The 21,868-nt window shown below is 43.6% G+C and overlaps 1 protein-coding gene across 2 annotated transcripts in view; it reads right to left on the bottom strand.

The window, feature by feature from the left end:
* Positions 1-21,868, bottom strand: part of CEP290 (centrosomal protein 290) — a 361,160-nt gene that overhangs the window by 166,084 nt on the left and 173,208 nt on the right. For both annotated transcript variants that reach the window (XM_069764386.1, XM_069764388.1), the window contains exons 32-34: positions 21,578-21,685; positions 21,176-21,310; positions 15,218-15,484 (exon numbers count right to left, since the gene is read on the bottom strand). In XM_069764386.1, the coding sequence (XP_069620487.1) occupies positions 15,218-15,484; positions 21,176-21,310; positions 21,578-21,685 (510 nt within the window). The remainder of the gene's footprint in view (positions 1-15,217; positions 15,485-21,175; positions 21,311-21,577; positions 21,686-21,868) is intronic.

Here is a 21,868-nt window from a genome sequence, read left to right as displayed (position 1 = left end):
TACAGTGACACAAATGGAGAATGGAGGATCTGGCGCTCACATGGCACCTCTAGAAGTGTGAGATCCCGGCTCTGCCAACACAAATGAGACTGACAAACTGTGGTGTCTCTATAGAAACTTGTAATTCGGCTTTGTCTAGATCTCTGAACATTAGCCATTCAGATGACAGCAGGTATGGAAAGTATTCAGACCCCTTTACATTTTTTACTCTTTGTTTCATTGCAGCCATTTGGTAAATTCAAAAAAAGTGTATTTTTTCCTCATTACTGTACACTCTGCACTCCATCTTGACTGAAAAAAAGCAGAAATGTAGCAATTTTTGCAAATTTAGTAAAAAAGAAAACCTGAAATATCACATGGTCGTAAGTATTCAGACCCTTTGCTCGGACACTCCTATTTATGTCACATGCTGTCCATTTCCTTGTGATCCTCCTTGAGATGGTTCTACTCCTTCATTGGAGTCCATCTGTGTTTAATTAAACTGATAGGACTTGATTTGGAAAGGCACACACCTGTCTATATAAGACCTCACAGCTCACAGTGCATGTGTGACCAAATGAAAATCATGAGGTCAAAGGAACTGGCCAAGGAGCTCAGAGACAGAATTGTTACAACAGAATTTCTGCAGTTCTCAAGGTTCCTAAGAGCACAGTGTGAGCACAGTGTCCTCCATAATCCTTAAATGGAAGAAGTTTGGGACCTCCAGAAGTGTTTCTAGACCTGGCCATCCAGCCAAACTGAGCAATCGTGGGAGAAGAGCCTTGGTGAGAGAGGTAAAGAAGAACCCCAAGATCACTGTGGCTGAGCTCCAGAGATGCAGCAGGGAGATGGGAGAAAGTTCCACAAAGTCAACTATCACTGCAGCCCTGCACTAGTCAGGCCTTTATAGCAGAGTGGCACGACGGAAGCCTCTCCTCAGTGCAAGACATATGAAAGCCCACATAGAGTTTGCTAAAAAAAAAAAAAAAAAAAAACACATGAAGCACTCCCAGACATTGAGAAATAAGATTCTCTGGTCTGATGAGACAAAGATAGACCTTTCTGGTGATAATTCTAAGTGGTATGTGTGGAGAAAACCAGGCACTGCTCATCACCTGCCCAATACAATCCCAACAGTGAAACGTGGTGGCAGCATCATGCTATGAGGGTGTTTTTTTACAATGCATCTGCATTTGCACTTTATTTTATTATACTGTGACCTGTGTATACATGGTTATACGGTTCTAAGGGTTTCTATAACATATTACCATTATTACATGGTCTGGTATATGTAATATATAGGACTTATTTTTATAACTATGATATAGCCTCTTCATATCACATTTTGCATTTGGCCTAATTTTTCGATTTTTACTATATCATTGCTTATTATTTTGGTTCTATTTTCCATATTTTTGTATTTTGTTTGAATGTTATACTTTGAGAAACAATATAGGGTATGGCCCTACTTTTTTGTACTATTATATATCATTCATGATTGTTTTCTATATTTAGTAGGGTCTTTCTCCCCTGTTTGTATCCAATTGTATGGGATTTACACCTGGTCACACTATCTACATGTAGATATTTATTATACTAAATTTCTATTATGTCGGTGCTTATTACACACAGTTTGTAGTCTCTATTGGTTTACATTACCTTTGGATGTGCATACTCTGGTTTTAGTTGCTTTTAATTTTGGTTAATTGTTATATGAATAAATATTCGTTTTTGTACATACAGGTGTACACAATTTTTCATTCTTCCAGAGGGCAATGTGAGGTCTACTTGTATCAAAAGCAAACAATAACCCTTTGGATCTGACCAACCTTAAACAAGTCACAGGCTTTTCATCACAAAGCTTCTGTTCAACAAATATCAAAAACAGGGAACAAGGTTGTTGCTCAACGCTTTTGCCAAATCATACAAGTGATTAAAGGCCTCTTTCACACTTCCGTTTTTTACAATCAGTCACAATCCGTCAAAATGTTGAAAAGACGGATCCTGTGCAGATTGTAAAAAACGGATGCACTGGATCCGTTTTTTTGACGGATCCGTAGCGTTTTCCAAGCGATCTGTAGCATCGCTTGGAAAACTGATTGACAGGTTGGTGACACTTGTCAAACATAGTGTTTGGCAAGTGTGATCAACGTTTTACTATCGATGCTGCCTATGCCGCATCAATAGTAAAAAGAAAGAATGTTAAAAGCAAGGGCCAGGGTGCAGTTACAGCGGCCACTCTGTATACTCAGAGCGGTGACTGAATTGGAGCTGTCCCCACCTCCTTGACTGAATACCGAATGCTGGTGGGGAGAAAAAGGGTAAGTTCACAAAGGGCATTTTTGCTGCTTTTTTTTTTCTGCAGCAAAACCTGATCTTCTCGGCAGGAAAGAAGCTGTCAAAAACGCAGGTTTAGGTGCGTTTTTTGTCGCGTTTTTGGTGTGTTTCTTTTTCTCTTTGTGCATGCCAATAAAGTTGAGTGTGCCCAGAGGAAAAAAAAAAAAAACTTCCTGTAGATAGAATGAATAACTAGAATGAATCTACTATATAACTGTCTAAGGGTCACTTCTGTCTTTCTATCCTTCTGTCTGTCTGTCACGGATATTCATTGGTCGCGGCCTCTGTCTGTCAAGGAAATCCAAGTCACTGATTGGTTGCAAAAAAAAAGCCACGACCAATCAGCGACGGGCACAGTCCGGAAGAAAATGGCCGCTCCTTACTCCCCGCAGTCACTGCCCGGCGCCCGCTCCTTTACTCCCCTCCAGCCACCGCTAACACAGGGTTAATGACGGCGGTAACGGACCACGTGATGCCGCGGGTAACGCACTCCGTTACCGCTGCTATTAACCCTGTGTGTCCTCAACATTTTACTATTGATGCTGCCTATGCGGCATCAATAGTAAAAAAATGTAATGTTAAAAATAATAAAAAAACAAAAAACCTGCTATACTCACCCTCCGTTGTCCGCAGAGCCGGCCGCCATCTTCCGTTCCCAGTGATGCATTGTGAAATTACCCAGGAGACTTAGCGGCCTCGCGAAACCGCTAAGTCATCTTGGTAATTTCGCAACGCATCCTGGGAACGGAAGATGGCGGCAGCCGCGCGCTCATCGCCTGCGCCAGATCCGAAGGGGAGTATGTTACAACTACAATGGGCCCTCGGATCAGAAGGTGAGTATGTTTATTTTTTAACCTGTGACATACGTGGCTGGGCAATATACTATGTGGCTGGGCAATATACTACGTGGCTGTGCAATATACTACGTGGCTGTGCAATATACTACGTGGCTGTGCAATATACTACGTGGCTGGGCAATATACTACGTCGCTGGGCAATATACTACGTGGCTGGGCAATATACTACGTGGCTGGGCAATATACTACGTGGCTGGGCAATATACTACGTGGCTGGGCAATATACTACGTGGCTGGGCAATATACTACGTGGACGGGCAATATACTACGTGGACATGCATATTCAAGAATACCCGATGCGTTAGAATCGGGCCACCATCTAGTAGATAGATAATAGAATAATAGATTGATAGAATAGATAGATAGATTACCTGCGGTAACCTTTTCACTGGCATTTTCCCACGGTCCAGAGGTTACCTCAAGTCAGGCTGTGTGGGAGCGCAGGCTCGGTGACGTCACCTCTCATTACTGAGCCTGCGCCCGCTGCGTCATTCATTCCCCAGTAGTTTACAGTCGGGAGCAGACGCATTAGCAGCACTCCCAATTGTAAGCTTTATCTCCCCCAGATATGGATTACTGAATGGGACACTCGTTATATAGGACTGCATCAGACCAGGGAGTATCTGTGTTGGTTTATTATTGATGGCTTCACTTGGATTACCTGAATAATAAAATGGTAAAACAGTGTGGTGATTCATTTCATTAAAGGACTTTATTTTGGCTGTGTCTTTATTTAAATATAACAACTATAGGATCAGTAATAGATAGGTGTCTGTCTAAGGCTACGTTCACATTAGCGTTTTGCGTGGTTGCGTCGGGCGACGCAGCGGCGACGCATGCGTCATGCGCCCCTATATTTAACATGGGGGACGCATGGACATACGTTGTGCTACGTTGTGCGACGCATGTGTTTTTTTTGCCGCAAGCATCGGGCGCAGAAAACGCAACAAGTTGCATTTTTCTTGCGTCCAAATTTCGGCAAAAAAAGGACGCATGCGTCGCAAAACGCAGCGTTTTTGCGTGCGCTTTGGTGCGTTTTTATTTGCGTTGTGTGTTGCGTCGCCGACGCAGCGGCGCACAACGCAAATGTGAACGTAGCCTTATAGACGCCTCTCCATTACTAAGTTGTGGGCTTAATGACACTGGTGACATTAACCCCACAAATATTACCCCACTTGCCCCCGCTACAGGGCAAGTGGGAAGAGCAGAGCAAAGCATCAGAATTGGTGCATCTAATAGATGTGTCTTTTCTGGGCAGCTGCAGGCTGCTATTTTTAAGTTGGGGAGACCTATATCAATGGCCCCTTACCAGCCTGAAAATACCAGTCCCCAGCTGTGAGCTTTAGCAAGGCTGCTTGTCAAAAATAGGGGGACCCCACGCCGTTTTTTTAAATTATTTATTTCAATAATTAAAAAAAAAAAAGCTTGAGGACCCCTCTGTTCTTGATAACTAGCCTTGCTGAAGCTGACAGCTGAGGGTTGCAGCCCCCAGCTGTGAGTTTTGTCTGGCTGGTTATCAAAAATACAGGGGAACCCACGCTGTTTTTTCTTTTTAATTATTTATTTATAGCGCAGGAGCAGCAGATGAAAACTAACATCCTCCGCTCCTGCTGTCACCGTAATTAGCGTTAGCAAGTGTCAGATGATGGGATCAGTTGTCCCATCAGCTGACACCAGTAAAAGGAGGTAAACTTTATACTTCCGATCACAGCTGAGCGCTCCCCGCTCTCTTCAGACCGCCGATAAGAAGCGGTGTTTGCCGCGCTGTCATGCATATGACAGCGTGTCAAACACTGTAATGTCGGACCCCCCATTCAAGTGAATGGGGATCAGGTCTACTCTGCTGGTTGACAGGCTGCATGGACGCATTGTGCAGCCTGCCACCTAGAGCTAGCAGAGCCGAATGTCAGGTCGCATCCGGCAGTCCTTGACTTTTCTGCAGCACATATGCTGCAAGAAAGGTCAACCTGCGTATTTACAGCGTTTTTTCACCATCCATTCAAGTCAATGGCTGAAAAACGCTGAGAAAACTGAAGGAACTGACATGATCTATGTCCAAAAAACGCAGCAAAGCACAAAATCCTGATGACACAAAAACCAATGTGTGTGCACGAGATTTCTGAAATCTCATAGGCTTTGCTGGTACTGTAAAAAGCCGCTGAAAATTAGCATAAAAAAAAACAGCAAAAATGCCCTGTGTGAACTTACCCTAAAGATCATTTTCTCCCCATTGACTTCGGCTGTGTGCAAGCGCCGGACAGCATCCTAATGCTGCTAACCTGCAGATTAACCCAATATCTGCAGGTTAAAATCTCTATTCGTGGTGACAGGTTCCTTTTAATGTGCTATTGCTAAGGGTACCGTCACACTATACGATTTACCTACGATCACGACCAGCGATACGACCTGGCCGTGATCGTAGGTAAGTCGTAGTGTGGTCGCTGGGGAGCTGTCACACAGACAGCTCTCCAGCGACCAACGATGCCGAGGTCCCCGGGTAACCAGGGTAAACATCAGGTTACTAAGCGCAGGACCGCGCTTAGTAACCCGATGTTTATCCTGGTTACCAGCGTAAAAAAAAACAAACAGTACATACTTACATTCCGGTGTCCATCAGGTCCCTTGTCGTCTGCTTCCCGCACTCAGTGACTGCCGGCCGTAAAGTGAAAGCACAGCACAGCGGTGACGTCACCACTGTGCTCTGCTTTCACTTTACGGCCGGCAGTCAGTGAGTGCAGGAAGCAGACGGCAAGGGACCTGACGGACACCGGAATGTAAGTATGTGCTGTTTTTTTTTTTTTTTTACATTTACGCTGGTAACCAGGGTAAACATCGGGTTACTAAGCGCGGTCCTGCACTTAGTAACCCGATGTTTACCCTGGTTACAAGCGAACGCATCGCTAGATAGGTGTCACACACACCGATCTAGCGATGACAGCGGTAGATCCAGCGACGAAAGAATGTTCCAAACGATCTGCTACGACGTACGTTTCTCAGCAGGATCCCTGATCGCTGCTTCGTGTCAGACACAGCGATATCGTATGGATATCGCTGGAACGTCACGAATCGTACCGTCGTAGCGATCGAAATGGCACTGTGTGACGGTACCCTTATTCTACTGCTAACATACAAACTGATTAGTTTAGTGGCTGCCAGAGGAGTAAACCACTTGACTGAGAGACTGAGCAAATACTTAGTGGCACCCATCTATAACCCATGGTCCTGTGCTCCCACATGGACAGTATGAGTAAAGGCTCTTACGGCGAAGCTAAAAAAAACAAACAAAAAAAAATATTTTTACATAGACCGCTCATTTTAAACAAGTTCCCCTTTCACAGTATGCAATAATACCACCGCAATGGTTTTATTAACAGTATCCAATAGGTAAAACAGGGCTGTGCAGTCAGAGTCGGTATAAAAAGCATCAACATCGAATCCTTAAATATATAACAAATTGGGTACAGTAGTACAATGCAGTATATGCGGTTAATGCTGTCATAAAAATGTAAAGTTATGAAATGTCCTAAAAATGTCTGTTCTATTCCTGATCTAGGGATCCCGGCTTTTAGTGGAGAGGAATCTGTGCTGCACTTTATGTACATGCGGAGTAGTAAACCTCCTTCTAGAGGTCAGAAGGAAAAAGGCACCGAGAAGGAATGCCTGTACCCCTACACATCTCAGAACTGCTAGAGTGAAACAGGATTAACCCCTTCAAGATCTTGCCCTTTTCCATTTTTGCGTTTTCGTCTTTCGCTCCCCTCCTTCCCAGGGTCATAACTTTTTTATTTTTCCGTCAATATGGCCATGTGAGGGCTTGTTTTTTGTAGGACAAGTTGCACTTTTGAACGACATCATTGGTTTTAGCATGTCGTGTACTAGAAAACGGGAAAAAAATTCCAAGTGCCGTGAAATTGCAAAAAAAGTGCAATCTCACACTTGTTTTTGGTTTGGCTTTTTTGCTTTGTTCACTAAATGTTAAGACTGACCCGCCATTTTGATTCTCCAGGTCACTATGAGTTCATAGACACCAAACATGTCTAGGTTATCTATTATCTAAGTGGTAAAAAAAATTCCAAACTTTGCTAAAAAAAAAAAATAAATACGGTAAATAAATTTGCGCAATTTTTCGAAACCTGTAGCATCTCCATCTTTCGTGATCTGGGCTCAGGTGAGGGCTTATTTTTTTGCGTGCCGAGCGGACGGTTTTCATTATACCATTTTGGTGCAGATACGTTCTTTTGATCACCCATTACTGCATTTTAATGGCGTTTCAAATTTTTTTCTCCCTACACCGTTAGCGATCAGGTTAATCCTTTTTTTTATTGATAGATCGGGCGATTCTGAACGCGGCGATACCAAATATGTGTAGGTTTGACTTTTTTTTATTGTTTTATTTTGAATGGGGCGAAAGGGGTGTGATTTAAACTTTTATATTTTTTTATTTTTTTCACATTTTTAATTTTTTTTTTTTTTTTAACTTTTGCCATGCTTCAATAGCCTGTGTGGGAGGCTAGAAGCTGGCACAACTCGATCGCCTCAGCTACATAGGAGCGAAGCTCAGATCGCTCCTATGTAGTAGATTTACTGCATTGCTATGAGTGCTGACCACAGGGGGCCGGCCATAGCAATCCGGCATCAACAACCATAGAGGTCTCAAGGAGACCTCTGGTTACTATGCCGACGCATTGCTGACTCCCGATCACGTGACGGAGGTCAGCGATGCACTCATTTCCAGCTCGATGGCTGGAAACGCTAGTTAATAGCGGCGGGTGGATCGCGATTCCACCCGCCGCTATTACGAGCACATGTCAGCTGTTCAAAACAGCTGACATGTCCCGGCTTTGATGCGGGCTCACTGCCGGAGCCCGCATCAAAGGATGAGGTGCAATCTCCGCAGTACTAGTACAGCGGAGGTTGGTAAGGGGTTAAGGCAAGTACATAGCTTGACTATTGTATTATAATGGTGATAAAAACCCTGATGTTACCATTTTACTACAGTAAATTTATCACTTAAACATAAGCCATGCATGAGGGAGTCGGAGTCAGGGAAACTAGGGAGTAGGAGTCAGGGAAACTAGGGAGTAGGAGTTGGAGTGCGAGGTTTGGCTTACTGACTTCACAACCATTAGGTAAAATATGGCCCGAAATCGAAAATTGTTGAGTTAAAAAATGCACTGCTTGACTTAACACAGTTCTCTACAATATTCTCTAAGCAACCTCTGAGCTGTATGAAGTGTGAGATGTTAAAGTGTTTGTTCGGTTCCTAATAAATGATGACCTATTAACACAATCCTGTATCCCAAGGGATCAATCGGTCACTCATTAAAAGGGTAGTCCAACCTCATCAAAAAACTTAAAAATAAGATATCAGGTATACTCCAATATTGTTAACCCGCATGGATCCAGCGCAAGCGCTCTGTGCCTTGTAAATTAATTAAAGCTGCAATTTTACAGTTAGGAATTGCAGAAACAAAGGTATGAACATTATCTTTACAGATCAACATGACCATGTAAAACAGTTTGTGGGTAGATGAAGCTTAAATTCTGTATGTGTAAAGGTTTCTTGTTGTGGCTGCACTTTGCTTCTTGGTGCAATAGTCCTCAAAGGAACTAAGGCTTCTCATCCTCTCATCCACAGAGATTTACACTGACCCTGAGCTGGACTGGTAGACTGCTCGAGTAGCCGATAAGGCCTTCTCCTTACTAAAGTGTCATAATGCTCCATTACTGGCATCCCATGTGATACGCCCAGCTTATTAATACATTTATCACAGTGAATATTTAAAATGTGTGACAGCTGGCGCACTAGTTAACAGAGTATGTAGAGCAGCTGCAAATTTCACAGCATACAGAGCCAGCTTGTATCCTCTACTTTATGGATACCTTCCAGCGTATTTGGCATTCTGTTTTCATGTATTATAAATGAACTGTAGTATGCTTTCTCTTGAGACATTGATTTTTTTTTTTTTAAAAATTCAGATTAGTTATAATAGCTTTCAAAGAAACATGCCAAAATTTTCACAATTTTTTTTCTTTTTTTACTTTTAATACCTTAAAGACCGCCAATACTTTTCAATGTTGGCACCGTCCATATCTGTTTAACCCCTTAGATGCTGCTGTCAATAGTGATTACCGTATCTACCTCAGCTTATACATGTATCATTGTCCCAGTTTACAGCAGGGAAGGGGGAACAGCCGGCGGCTGCGGCTAAAGCCTGTGCCCGCTGCTAAATATAAGTGAATATTCACTGCACTGGCAATGAATATTCATTTATCATATAGTGCGCACAGCTACATCTGCAGCCGCTGGCTTCCTGTATAAACCCCCCCCCCAAAAAAAAAAAAAAAAACATCCTACTTACCTTCCCTGCGCGCCCTCGCATCTCGTTTAAGCTTCCAGCTGCTCCTGCGACCGGGAGCTCATTTGTCACTGCTCATTAAGGGAATGAATATTCATTTCACTCCACGCCTATGGAAGTGGAGAGGTGAATATTAATTATCTTAATGAGCAGTGACATGTGATCGCCCGGCCGCAAGAGCTGCTGGCAACAGAGCAAGATGCTGTGAGGGCGCGCAGTGAAGATAAGTAAGATTTTTTTTTTTTAATGCTTTTCTCATGGATGGGATAAGGAGCCATGCATACAAGGATGGGAATAAGGAGCCATGCATACAAGGATGGGAATAAGGTGCCATGCATACAAGGATGGGAATAAGGAGCCATGCATACAAGGATGGGAATAAGGAGCCATGCATGCAAGGATGGGAATAAGGAGCCATGCAGACAAGGATGGGAATAAGGAGCCATGCATGCAAGGATGGGAATAAGGAGCCATGCATGCAAGGATGGGAATAAGGAGCCATGCAGACAAGGATGGGAATAAGGAGCCATGCATACAAGGATGGGAATAAGAAGCCATGCAGACAAGGATGGGAATAAGGAGCAATGCAGACAAGGATGGGAATAAGGAGACATGCAGACAAGGATGGGAATAAGGAGCCATGCATACATGGATGACAAGGATGGGAATAAGGAGCCATGTATGCAAGGATGGGAATAAGGAGCCATGCATACATGGATGACAAGGATGGGAATAAGGAGCCATGCAGACAAGGATGGGAATAAGAAGCCATGCAGACAAGGATGGGAATAAGGAGCAATGCAGACAAGGATGGGAATAAGGAGCCATGCAGACAAGGATGGGAATAAGGAGCCATGCATACATGGATGACAAGGATGGGAATAAGGAGCCATGTATGCAAGGATGGGAATAAGGAGCCATGCATACATGGATGACAAGGATGGGAATAAGGAGCCATGTATGCAAGGATGGGAATAAGGAGCCATGCATGCAAGGATGGGAATAAGGAACCATGCATACATGGATGACAAGGATGGGAATAAGGAGCCATGCAGACAAGGATGTGAATAAGAAGCCATGCAGACAAGGATGGGAATAAGGAGCAATGCAGACAAGGATGGGAATAAGGAGCCATGCAGACAAGGATGGGAATAAGGAGCCATGCATACATGGATGACAAGGATGGGAATAAGGAGCCATGTATGCAAGGATGGGAATAAGGAGCCATGCATACATGGATGACAAGGATGGGAATAAGGAGCCATGCATACATGGATGACAAGGATGGGAATAAGGAGCCATGTATGCAAGGATGGGAATAAGGAGCCATGCATACATGGATGACAAGGATGGGAATAAGGAGCCATGCATACATGGATGACAAGGATGGGAATAAGGAGCCATGCAGACAAGGATGGGAATAAGAAGCCATGCAGACAAGGATGGGAATAAGGAGCAATGCAGACAAGGATGGGAATAAGGAGCCATGCATACATGGATGACAAGGATGGGAATAAGGAGCCATGTATGCAAGGATGGGAATAAGGAGCCATGCATGCAAGGATGGGAATAAGGAACCATGCATACATGGATGACAAGGATGGGAATAAGGAGCCATGTATGCAAGGATGGAAATGAGGAGCCATGCATGCAAGGATGGGAATCAGGAACCATGCATGCCAGGATGGGAATAAGGAACCATGCATGCCAGAATAGGGATTAGGGGAGAATGCATACCCGGCTTATAATCGAGTAAATAAATTTTCCCAGTTTTTTTTGCAGCTACATTTTTTAAACCTCCTAAAATGCTAACAAAATAAAATAACATTTTACAAATGGTGCCGATGTAAAGCCGACATGAGAGAAATGTTATTTATTAACCCTTATCCGGCTGAATAGGTACAATTGTAACTATTCCGTTTTAAAATTGCAATAACTTTTTTTTGAAAAGACGTAGAGGGCTGAAATTTCGTGACATCTCTACATTTTTGGTCCAGAATATATTGGCCAAATTTCAATAAAATATCTCCACCCGCTTCCGAGATAAGGGGTCGAGATCTTTTTGCATCCATAACAAGCTGCATAGGTACAAATGTACCTCATATATTTTGAATGAAGATAATGCAAGGGAAAAAGCATAAATTTTTTTTTAATGATAATGCTATTTAACTATTATAAACAAGTAAAAAACTGTTCATTTACATTATAAAAGAAAATGTAAGAAACTTTTTTTTATTGATTTTCTTTGCAAGTAATGCATGTTGGCTTTGCTACAGAGTGTTCATCGCAAATGGGTTTCACACAAACCACACAAGACTTTCTAGTCTTGCGTTGTTTTCGCCTCAGGTCTCTGCAGACATAGCAACTACCAACAACAGGGGAGGGTCCACGACTACCATGAGGTATTTTGGGGCCAGCTGCTGGCTGCGATGCTACCACAATGCATCGTCCAAGCACCATTTCTACTGCACCTCGAAGAAAATGGTTTCTCATTATCATTTTGTTTGTACTACGATCTTCAATTGCAATCATACACAGCTGATTTGCGAGATCTTTCAGGAACTTTCTTCGTTGATCCTTTGCCCTGAAGCTTGGATTGTGTTCTCTGTAGATGATGTAGGATGCTAACCCACTGACATCAATCATATTGTAGAAAAATGCCAAAGTCCAACGTGATGTTCGTCGTTTCACAGTGTACTCTCCCAACATTTTATCCATAACATCAACGCCACCTTTTGTTATGTTGTAGTATTTTATTATCTCTGGCTTGGCTGCTAGTGTCTCTTCAACTTCTCCCGTCATGTGCATAGATGATAGAAGCACGACTGATTTGTTCTTCTTTGGTACATATGAACAGACTGTTGCATCATGATTGTAGGCAAAATTTGTCGAGTATACAGGCCTTTCTTTGGCAGGCTGCATGTTGTTAGGTAGGAACCTTTTGTTTTTTCTCACTGTACCAACTAGTGTCATGTTCCAGGAGTTCAATACCTTAGCTAGTTCCATGGTTGTAAAGAAGTTATCGGTGGTGACATTTCTTCCAGAGCCTTTATACGAGCTCACTAGGTCCAATACTGTTCGTTCTCCAATGTTTACTTGTCGAGGACCATCAGTTGGTTTCCCAGTGTAGAGCTGACCTTGTAAAGGGTAGGCATTTGATGAGTCACAAGCCCAGAAAATCTTTATGCCATATTTAGCTGGTTTTGAAGGTATATACTGGGTAAATTTAGTATGACCTCTAAATGGAAATAATTGCTCGTCGACGGTGATACAATGATATGGCTTGTAGGCTCTCTCCAGATTACTGTTCAGCATTGTCCAGATGTCCCGTATTGGTGCAGCTTTATCTGTTTGCACACGTTCTGCACGTGTATTTTCGTTGTCAAACCTGATAAATCTGAGTATCATCTTGAAGCGGTCACGAGACATGGCTGCACGTATAAGAGGCAGAGCAGCAACATTCCACATTTCCTCCAGATTCTCTTTGTTGGCTCTGTGCACACCAGCAGCAATCAGTATGCCCAAAAATGCATGAAGTTCAGTTTCAGTAAATTGCTTGAATGTTTTTTGTGGTGGCCGTTTGGAAGAATCAGGAAAACGTTGTACCAGTTCGTTGTTGTAAGCATCACAAACTCTCTTGGCCTTTCGATTCGTTTCCCGTAATATGATGTCACACATCTCGGGAGTCATGATGGACTTGAATAGCTCTTTTGCTGTATATAGGTTGCTGATTGCTGCAGGGCCACCTCTTTGTCGTAGGACATTACGAGATTTTGTTTGTGCATTTGGCAGTGGATTACTGCACCATTGAGTTTCATCCTTAGCAGTCCAAATGTCGCCTGCACTTTGAGGCACAGAATCATCCTCAACACTTTCGTCTGATTCGTATTCATTTTCATGCTCTATGACCATTTCTTGTTCAATGTCTGAATCTTCTTCAGTAACATCCACTTGTGGTACATAGTTTTCATCATCAGATGGAACATATGGTTCATCCTCATGCTCAGAATCAGATTCTTCTAGCATTCGCATTATTTCGTCAGACGTAAATCTGTAAATATGAAAAAATGTAAAATAAATAATTTTCCGAAATACTACATTATTGGCTTTTCACAAAATTATACTAACCTGCAAACACGTTTTCTTGGATTATGGCGGAAACTAGATCCAGCATTACTATCACTCATGATGACATGCTAGATGAATTTTGGCTTCGTATTTTGTGCTGAATATAAATAAAACATCGTAAAACAATATGTAGATACTAATTATTATCCATTTTTCGTATAAAAATTATACCTATAGTGATAAGTTTCATACAAAATATATGTAAGCCAAGTCCAGGCTGAAAGACAATTTGACTGTTCTGTCCCCACATAATGAGAATAAAGGTATAACTGGCTGTTAGATGCTGTGAGACTTTCCTACCTTCGTTTCCAAGAAATTGAAGACTTCACAAGCCTAGAAATGTGTGCTCACAGCAATGAGATGAACAGCAAAATGGCTAATGAGAGGAGGGAGGCAGGAAGACAAGTAGAAGCCACTCCCAGTTTGAATTAACTTAATTGACAGCAACATAAGTGACCAGTAACAACACTGAACAATAGATATCAGCATAACATTTGTAGCTGAATGAACTTTAGTTTCTGAAACCAAGTAAAGTCTTCCCACAGTGGAGGTATATGTGAAGGTACAATTGTACCTATGCAGCCTGTTAAGGTTGTAAAATTATGCAGCCTGACAAGGGTTAAAGGGAACCTGTCACTCCTCAGGCGTTTGTAACTAAAAGAGCCACCTTGTGCAGCAGTAATACTGCATTCTGACAAGGTGGCTCTTTTAGTTCTTGTTCCTGGCACTGCTGCAATAATTGCTTTAATAACGTGCCCCTCATACCTCGAAATCGCCAGGGGGCAGGTCTTTCCCTCCTAATCCAGATGCCTCACAAGCCGTCACTAATGGCCTTTGCGCGCCGCCTCCGCTTCCTTCATTAGTGTTCCCGGCTACTGCGCTGTTTTTTTTTTTTTTTTTCGAGCATGCGCAGTTGCGCTGCCCTTCGAACTTACAGCGCAGGCGCCGGAGACGCTGATGAAGCAAGAGAAGGCAGCGGCCGGCACGCAGAGGCCATGATTGACGGCTGTGAGGTGTCTAGTTTAGGGGGGAAAGACCTGCCCCCTGGCGATTTCACAGTATTGGGGACACATTTCAAAAGCGAATATTGCAGGAGTGCCAGGGACCAGAACTAAAGTATAATATGTCACAGAAAAACAATTTCAAAATCACTGGGCTATGTTGAAGTGCTCCAGAGTTATTACCACAAACTGACAATGGTCAGATTTAAAAAAAAAAAAAAAAATTTGGCCAGGTCACTAAGGGGTTAATAAAAAATACATTTTCAGTAAAATGATGACTAAGCTCCATTCCAATATAAAACAGTTAAGGCTTCTTATGAAAGCATTAGAAAAAGACAAAAAAACATTTGATAGCAATTTGATGTTCACCTTTACATCTAGTACTCGTGGAAACTTAGCCCATCGCAGCTCTAGGTAGCCAAGAGCGAAAGAGAAACAAAATACTTTCCCACTGACTACAAATGGCCATAACTATAGTGTGTAGGCAAGAGGAGTAAGTGGAAAGCATCTACTTTGGTATTCAATATCATTCAAAGCCTGGAATAACTAGAGATACCTCTCTTGCTTTGGCCAGGAGATGTTGGTATTTTTTCACCACGTCTTCTTTTTGATTAAGGCGAGCTTGCATGTTTTCAATTGTCTGATGAGCTACTTTCAAGGCTTGTCTCATCTCTGAATCTTCTTCTCTTTGGTTAAACTCAGACATTAGTTTTTCTCTGTCTACAACCGCAGGTAAACGAAGTCGCAGCTCATTTATAACTTTATCTCTACTCAACACATTTTGCTTGGTGGTCCAGAGCAGACTTTCCTTCTCTTTAAGTTTCTATGGAAGACACAAAAACCCATTATAGCAGCAACTATTGAATTCAATTGTTTAAAAGGACATTATAGGTGAAGTATAGAAAATATTAAATGCATTTTCCAGCGGATGCATATTTTTTTTAAAAGGTCTCGAATAGTGATGAGCGAGTGTACTCGTTGCTCGGGTTTTCCCGAGCACATTCCGGTGGTCTCCGAGTATTTTTTAGTGCTCGGAGATTTAGTTTTCGTTGCCTCAGCTGGATGATTTACAGCTGATAGCTTGATTACATGTGGGGATTACCTAGCAACCAGGCAACCCCCACATGTACTCAGGCTGGCTAACAGCCGTAAATAATGCAGCTTCCTCAACAAAAACGACATCTCCGAGCAGTTAGGCCGGGTTCACATTGCGTTAAACCCGTCCGTTAGATGGACTACGTTACACCGTGGCATAACGCGGTGTAACGCAGTACGTTAACGCCACCATTGAATCCAATGGGCGTGCGCTAGCGATGTGCCGTCATTGAGTGATGGACCCCGAGGCGCTAGCAGATGCTCTATCTGCGCTAGCGCGCTGCCATGCCGGAACTTGCGTTAGCAGCCCGTTAACGTATGTGTTGAACGGGCTGCTGTTAAAGCAATGCGAACCCGGCCTTACAAATACTCGGAGACCACCCGAGCGTGCTCTGGAAAATCCAAGCAACAAGTACACTTGCACATCACTAGTCTCGAACTGCTTAACCCCTTCATGACCCAGCCTATTTTGACCTTAAAGACCTTGCCGTTTTTTGCAATTCTGACCAGTGTCCCTTCATGAGGTAATAACTCAGGAACGCTTCAATGGATCCTAGCGGTTCTGAGATTGTTTTTTCGTGACATATTGGGCTTCATGTTAGTGGTAAATTTAGGTCAATAAATTCTGTGTTTATTTGTGATAAAAACGGAAATTTGGCGAAAATTTTGAAAATTTCGCAATTTTCACATTTTGAATTTTTATTCTGTTAAACCAGAGAGTTATGTGACACAAAATAGTTAATAAATAACATTTCCCACATGTCTACTTTACATCAGCACAATTTTGGAAACAAAATTTTTTTTTGCTAGAAAGTTATAAGGGTTAAAATTTGACCAGCGATTTCTCATTTTTACAACGAAATTTACAAAACCATTTTTTTTAGGGACCACCTCACATTTGAAGTCAGTTTGAGGGGTCTATATGGCTGAAAATACCCAAAAGTGACACCATTCTAAAAACTGCACCCCTCAAGGTGCACAAAACCACATTCAAGAAGTTTATTAACCCTTCAGGTTCTTCACAGCAGCAGAAGCAACATGGAAGGAAAAAATTAACATTTAACTTTTTAGTCACAAAAATGATTTTTCAGCAACAATTTTTTTATTTTCCCAATGGTAAAAGGAGAAACTGAACCACGTAAGTTGTTGTCCAATTTGTCCTGAGTACGCTGATACCTCATATGTGGGGGTAAACCACTGTTTGGGCGCACGGCAGGGCTTGGAAGGGAAGAAGCGCCATTTGACTTTTTGAATGAAAAATTGGCTGCACTCTTTAGCGGACACCATGTAACATTTGGAGAGCCCCCGTGTGCCTAAAAATTGGAGCTCCCCCACAAGTGACCCCATTTTGGAAACTAGACGCCCCAAGGAACTTATCTAGATGCATAGTGAGCCCTTTAAACCCCCAGGTGCTTCACAAATTGATCCGTAAAAATGAAAAAGTACTTTTTTTTCACAAAAAAATTCTTTTAGCCTCAATTTTTTCATTTTCACATGGACAACAGGATAAAATGGATCCTAAAATTTGTTTGGCAATTTCTCCTGAGTACACCGATACTTCACATGTGGGGGTAAACCACTGTTTGGGCACATGGTAAGGCTCGGAAGGGAAGGAGCGCCATTTGACTTTTTGAATGAAAAATTATCTCCATCGTTAGCGGACACCATGTCGCATTTGGAGAGCCCCTGTGTGCCTATGCAATGGAGCTCCCCCACAAGTGACCCCATTTTGGAAACTAGACCCCCCAAGGAACTTATCTAGATGCATACTGAGCACTTTAAACCCCCAGGTGCTTCACAGAAGTTTATAATGCAGAGCCATGAAAATAAAAAATAACTTTTCTTTTCTCAAAAATGATTTTTTAGCCTGGAATTTCCTATTTTGCCAAGGGTAATAGGAGAAATTGGACCACAAATGTTGTTGTCCAGTTTGTCCTGAGTATGCAGATACCCCATATGTGGGGGTAAACCACTGTTTGGGCGCACGGCAGGGCTCAGAAGGGAAGGCACGCCATTTGGCTTTTTAAATGGAAAATTATCTCCAATCATTAGCGGACACCATGTCGCGTTTGGAGAGCCCCTGTGTGCCTAAACATTGGAGATCCCCCACAAATTACCCCATTTTGGAAACTAGACCCCCAAAGGAACTAATCTAGATGTGTAGTGAGCACTTTGAACCCTCAAGTGCTTCACAGAAGTTTATAACGCAGAGCCTTGAAAATAAAAAAAAAAAATTATTTTCTCAAAAATGAATTTTAGCCCGCAATTTTTTATTTTCCCAAGGGTAACAGGAGAAATTTGACCCCAAAAGTTGTTGTCCAGTTTCTCCTGAGTACGCTGATACCCCATATGTGGGGGTAAACCACTGTTTAGGCACATGCTGGGGCTCGGAAGTGAAGTAGTGACGTTTTGAAATGCAGACTTTGATGGAATGCTCTGTGGGCGTCACGTTGCGTTTGCAGAGCCCCTGATGTGCCTAAACAGTAGAAACCCCCCACAAGTGACCCCATTTTGGAAACTAGACCCCCAAAGGAACTTATCTAGATGTGTGGTGAGCACTTTCAACCCCCAAGTGCTTTACAGAAGTTTATAACGCAGAGCCGTGAAAATAATAAATACGTTTTCTTTCCTCAAAAATAATTTTTTAGCCCAGAATTTTTTATTTTCCCAAGGGTTACAGGAGAAATTGGACCACAAAAGTTGTTGTCCAGTTTCTCCTGAGTACGCTGATGCCCCATGTGTGGGGGTAAACCACTGTTTGGGCACACGTGGGGGCTCAGAAGGGAAGTAGTGACTTTTGAAATGCAGACTTTGATGGAATGGTCTGCGGGCGTCACGTTGCGTTTGCAGAGCCCCTGGTGTGCCTAAACAGTAGAAACCCCCCACAAGTGACCCCATTTTGGAAACTAGACCCCCCAAGGAACTTATCTAGATAGTGGTGAGCACTTTGAACCCCCAAGTGCTTCACAGACGTTTACAACGCAGAGCCGTAAAAATAAAAAAATCATTTTTCTTTCCTCAAAAATGATGTTTTAGCAAGCAATTTTTTATTTTCACAAGGGTAACAGGAGAAATTGGACCCCAGTAATTGTTGCGCAGTTTGTCCTGAGTATGCTGGTACCCCATATGTGGGGGTAAACCACTGTTTGGGCACACGTCGGGGTTCGGAAGTGAGGGAGCACCATTTGAATTTTTGAATACAAGATTGGCTGGAATCAATGGTGGCGCCATGTTGCGTTTGGAGACCCCTGATGTGCCTAAACAGTGGTAACCCCTCAATTCTAACTCCAACACTAACCCCAACACACCCCTAACCACAACCCTAACCCCAACACACCCCTAACCACAACCCTAACCCCAACACACCCCTAACCCTAACCACAACCCTAATTCCAACCCAACTCTAAGGCTATGTGCCAACGTTGCGGATTCGTATGAGATTTTTCAGCACCATTTTTGAAAAATCCGCGGGTAAAAGGCACTGCGTTTTACCTGTGGATTTACCGTGGATTTCCAGTGTTTTTTGTGCGGATTTCACCTGTGGATTCCTATTGAGGAACAGGTGTAAAACGCTGCGGAATCCGCACAAAGAATTGGCATGCTGCGGAAAATACAACGCAGCGTTCCCGCGCGGTATTTTCCGCACCATGGGCACAGCGGATTTGGTTTTCCATATGTTTACATGGTACTGTAAACCTGATGGAACACTGCTGCGGATCCTCAGCCAAATCCGCACCGTGTGTACATAGCCTAATTCTAAAGGTATGTGCACACGCTGCAGAAAATGCTGCGGATCCGCAGCAGTTTCCCATGAGTTTACAGTTCAATGTGAACCTATGGGAACCAAAAATCGCTGTACACATGCTGCGGAAAAACTGCACGGAAACGCAGCGGTTTACATTCCGCAGCATGTCACTTCTTTCTGCGGATTCCGCAGCGGTTTTACAACTGTTCCAATAGAAAATCGCAGTTGTAAAACCGCAGTGAAATGCGCAGAAAAACCGTGGTAAATCCACGATAAATCGGCAGCGGTTTAGCACTGTGGATTTTTCAAATCCGCTGCGGAAAAATCCGCATAGGACCAGAATACGTGTGCACATTCCTAACCCTTACCCTACCCCTGCCCCTACCCCTAACCCTACCCCTAACCCTAATTCTTACCCCAACCTTAGTGAAAAAAAAAAAATTCTTTATTTTTTTAATTGTCCCTATCTATGGGGGTGACAAAGGGGGGGGGTCATTTACTATTTTTTTTATTTTGATCACTGAGATATAACCTATCTCAGTGATCAAAATTCACTCTGGAACGAATCTGCCGGCCGGCAGATTCGGCGGGCGCACTGCACATGCGCCCGCCATTTTGGAAGATGGCGGCGCCCAGGAAAGAAGACGGACGGACCTCGGGCGGCTAGGTAAGTATAAGGGGGGGGAGATCAGGGCACGGGGGGGGGGGCGTCGGAGCACGGGGGGTGGATCGGAGCATGGGGGGGGTGGATCGGAACACGGGAGGGAGGATTGGAGCACGGGGGAGGATTGGAGCACGGGGTGAGGGATCGCTGTGCGGGGGGGGGGTGGATTGGAGCACGGGGGGGGGGGTCGCTGTGTGTGGGGGGGGATCGGAGTGCGGGGGGGTTTGATTGGAGCGCGGGGGGTGTGATTGGTGCACGGGGGAAGCGGACAGGAGGACGGGGGAGCGGAGCACAGGACGGAATGGGAGCGGACCACAGATCGGGGGGCTGGGGGGGCGATCGGAGGGGTGGGGTGGGTGCACATAAGTGTTTCCAGCCATGGCCGATGATATTGCAGCATCGGTCATGGCTGGATTGTAATATTTCACCAGTTTTTTAGGTGAAATATTACAAATCGCTCTGATTGGCAGTTTCACTTTCAACAGCCAATCAGAGCGATCGTAGCCACGAGGGGGTGAAGCCACCCCCCCTGGGCTAAACTACCACTCCCCCTGTCCCTGCAGATCGGGTGAAATGGGAGTTAACCCTTTCACCCGGCCTGCAGGGACGCGATCTTTCCATGACGCATATGCTGCGTCATGGGTCGGAATGGCACCGACTTTCATGACGCAGCGTATGCGTCAAAGGTCGGGAAGGGGTTAAAAAAAAATAATAGTAGTAATCCTCACCTTTACCAATCCCTTGTCTGACATTTTCCTGGTCCTGCTAGTTTCTACTATCTGGTACAATTTCTACACACCAGACATGGCCGAAAATGCCCACTCGGGCAATCAGTGACCACAGAACCAATTTGTCTGACAGTGCTTGGCTAAAAGGGCAATTCACGCAATAGCTGGTGTGTCAATGTAGGGCCAGAAAGTGGAAACAAGCAGGGTCCAGGTAAGCATCAGAATGGGGGCTGTAAGTCATTTTTGCAGTCTGAGCCTCTATATTTAAATAACCAGACTCACCTCTTCCAGCGTCCTACATATAGATTTAGTTTCCAATATGGTCCGCACATGTTCCTTTATTTTGCGCAGTGCGATGTCAAGCTGCTGAGGTAATGGTAGACTGGCATCGGGCTCCTCACCGGTGGCCTCTTCAAACTAGAATTCAACATTTTTTGATAGATTATGTTGCTGCATGTTACATAAAAGCCCATTACTAATAACATAGTAACATAGTAACATAGTAAGGCCGAAAAAAGACATTTGTCCATCCAGTTCAGCCTATATTCCATCATAATAAATACCCAGATCTACGTCCTTCTACAGAACCTAATAATTGTATGATACAATATTGTTCTGCTCCAGGAAGACATCCAGGCCTCTCTTGAACCCCTCGACTGAGTTCGCCAATAAGTGCGCACGTACCTTCCGAGCAGTGCTGAGGACTTCATGCTGCTGCTGCTCGTACATATCCAGCTGGCGTTCAAGTTCTACTTCTCTCTGATCCCAGGACATTTGACGTTCTTCATGAAACTGTGAAATAGACATATGTAAAATGCGCGAGTTACAGCACGCAACACATCACATTGTTTAACCATCAAGTCCCAAACGCTACACGCTTGATTTCTATTCCTTATAGATTCCCATGTGCTAGACTTTAGTTGAATCAAAGCCAATAGCATGATGCTAAAAGAAGCATAAAGCGCAAATAGAGTC

This window comes from Ranitomeya imitator, chromosome 4 (genome assembly GCF_032444005.1).
Source record: "Ranitomeya imitator isolate aRanImi1 chromosome 4, aRanImi1.pri, whole genome shotgun sequence".
In the NCBI taxonomy this organism is placed as follows: Eukaryota; Metazoa; Chordata; class Amphibia; order Anura; family Dendrobatidae; genus Ranitomeya; species Ranitomeya imitator.
Note: the sequence above shows the minus strand (reverse complement) of the source record. Positions and strands in the feature narration are given on the sequence as shown.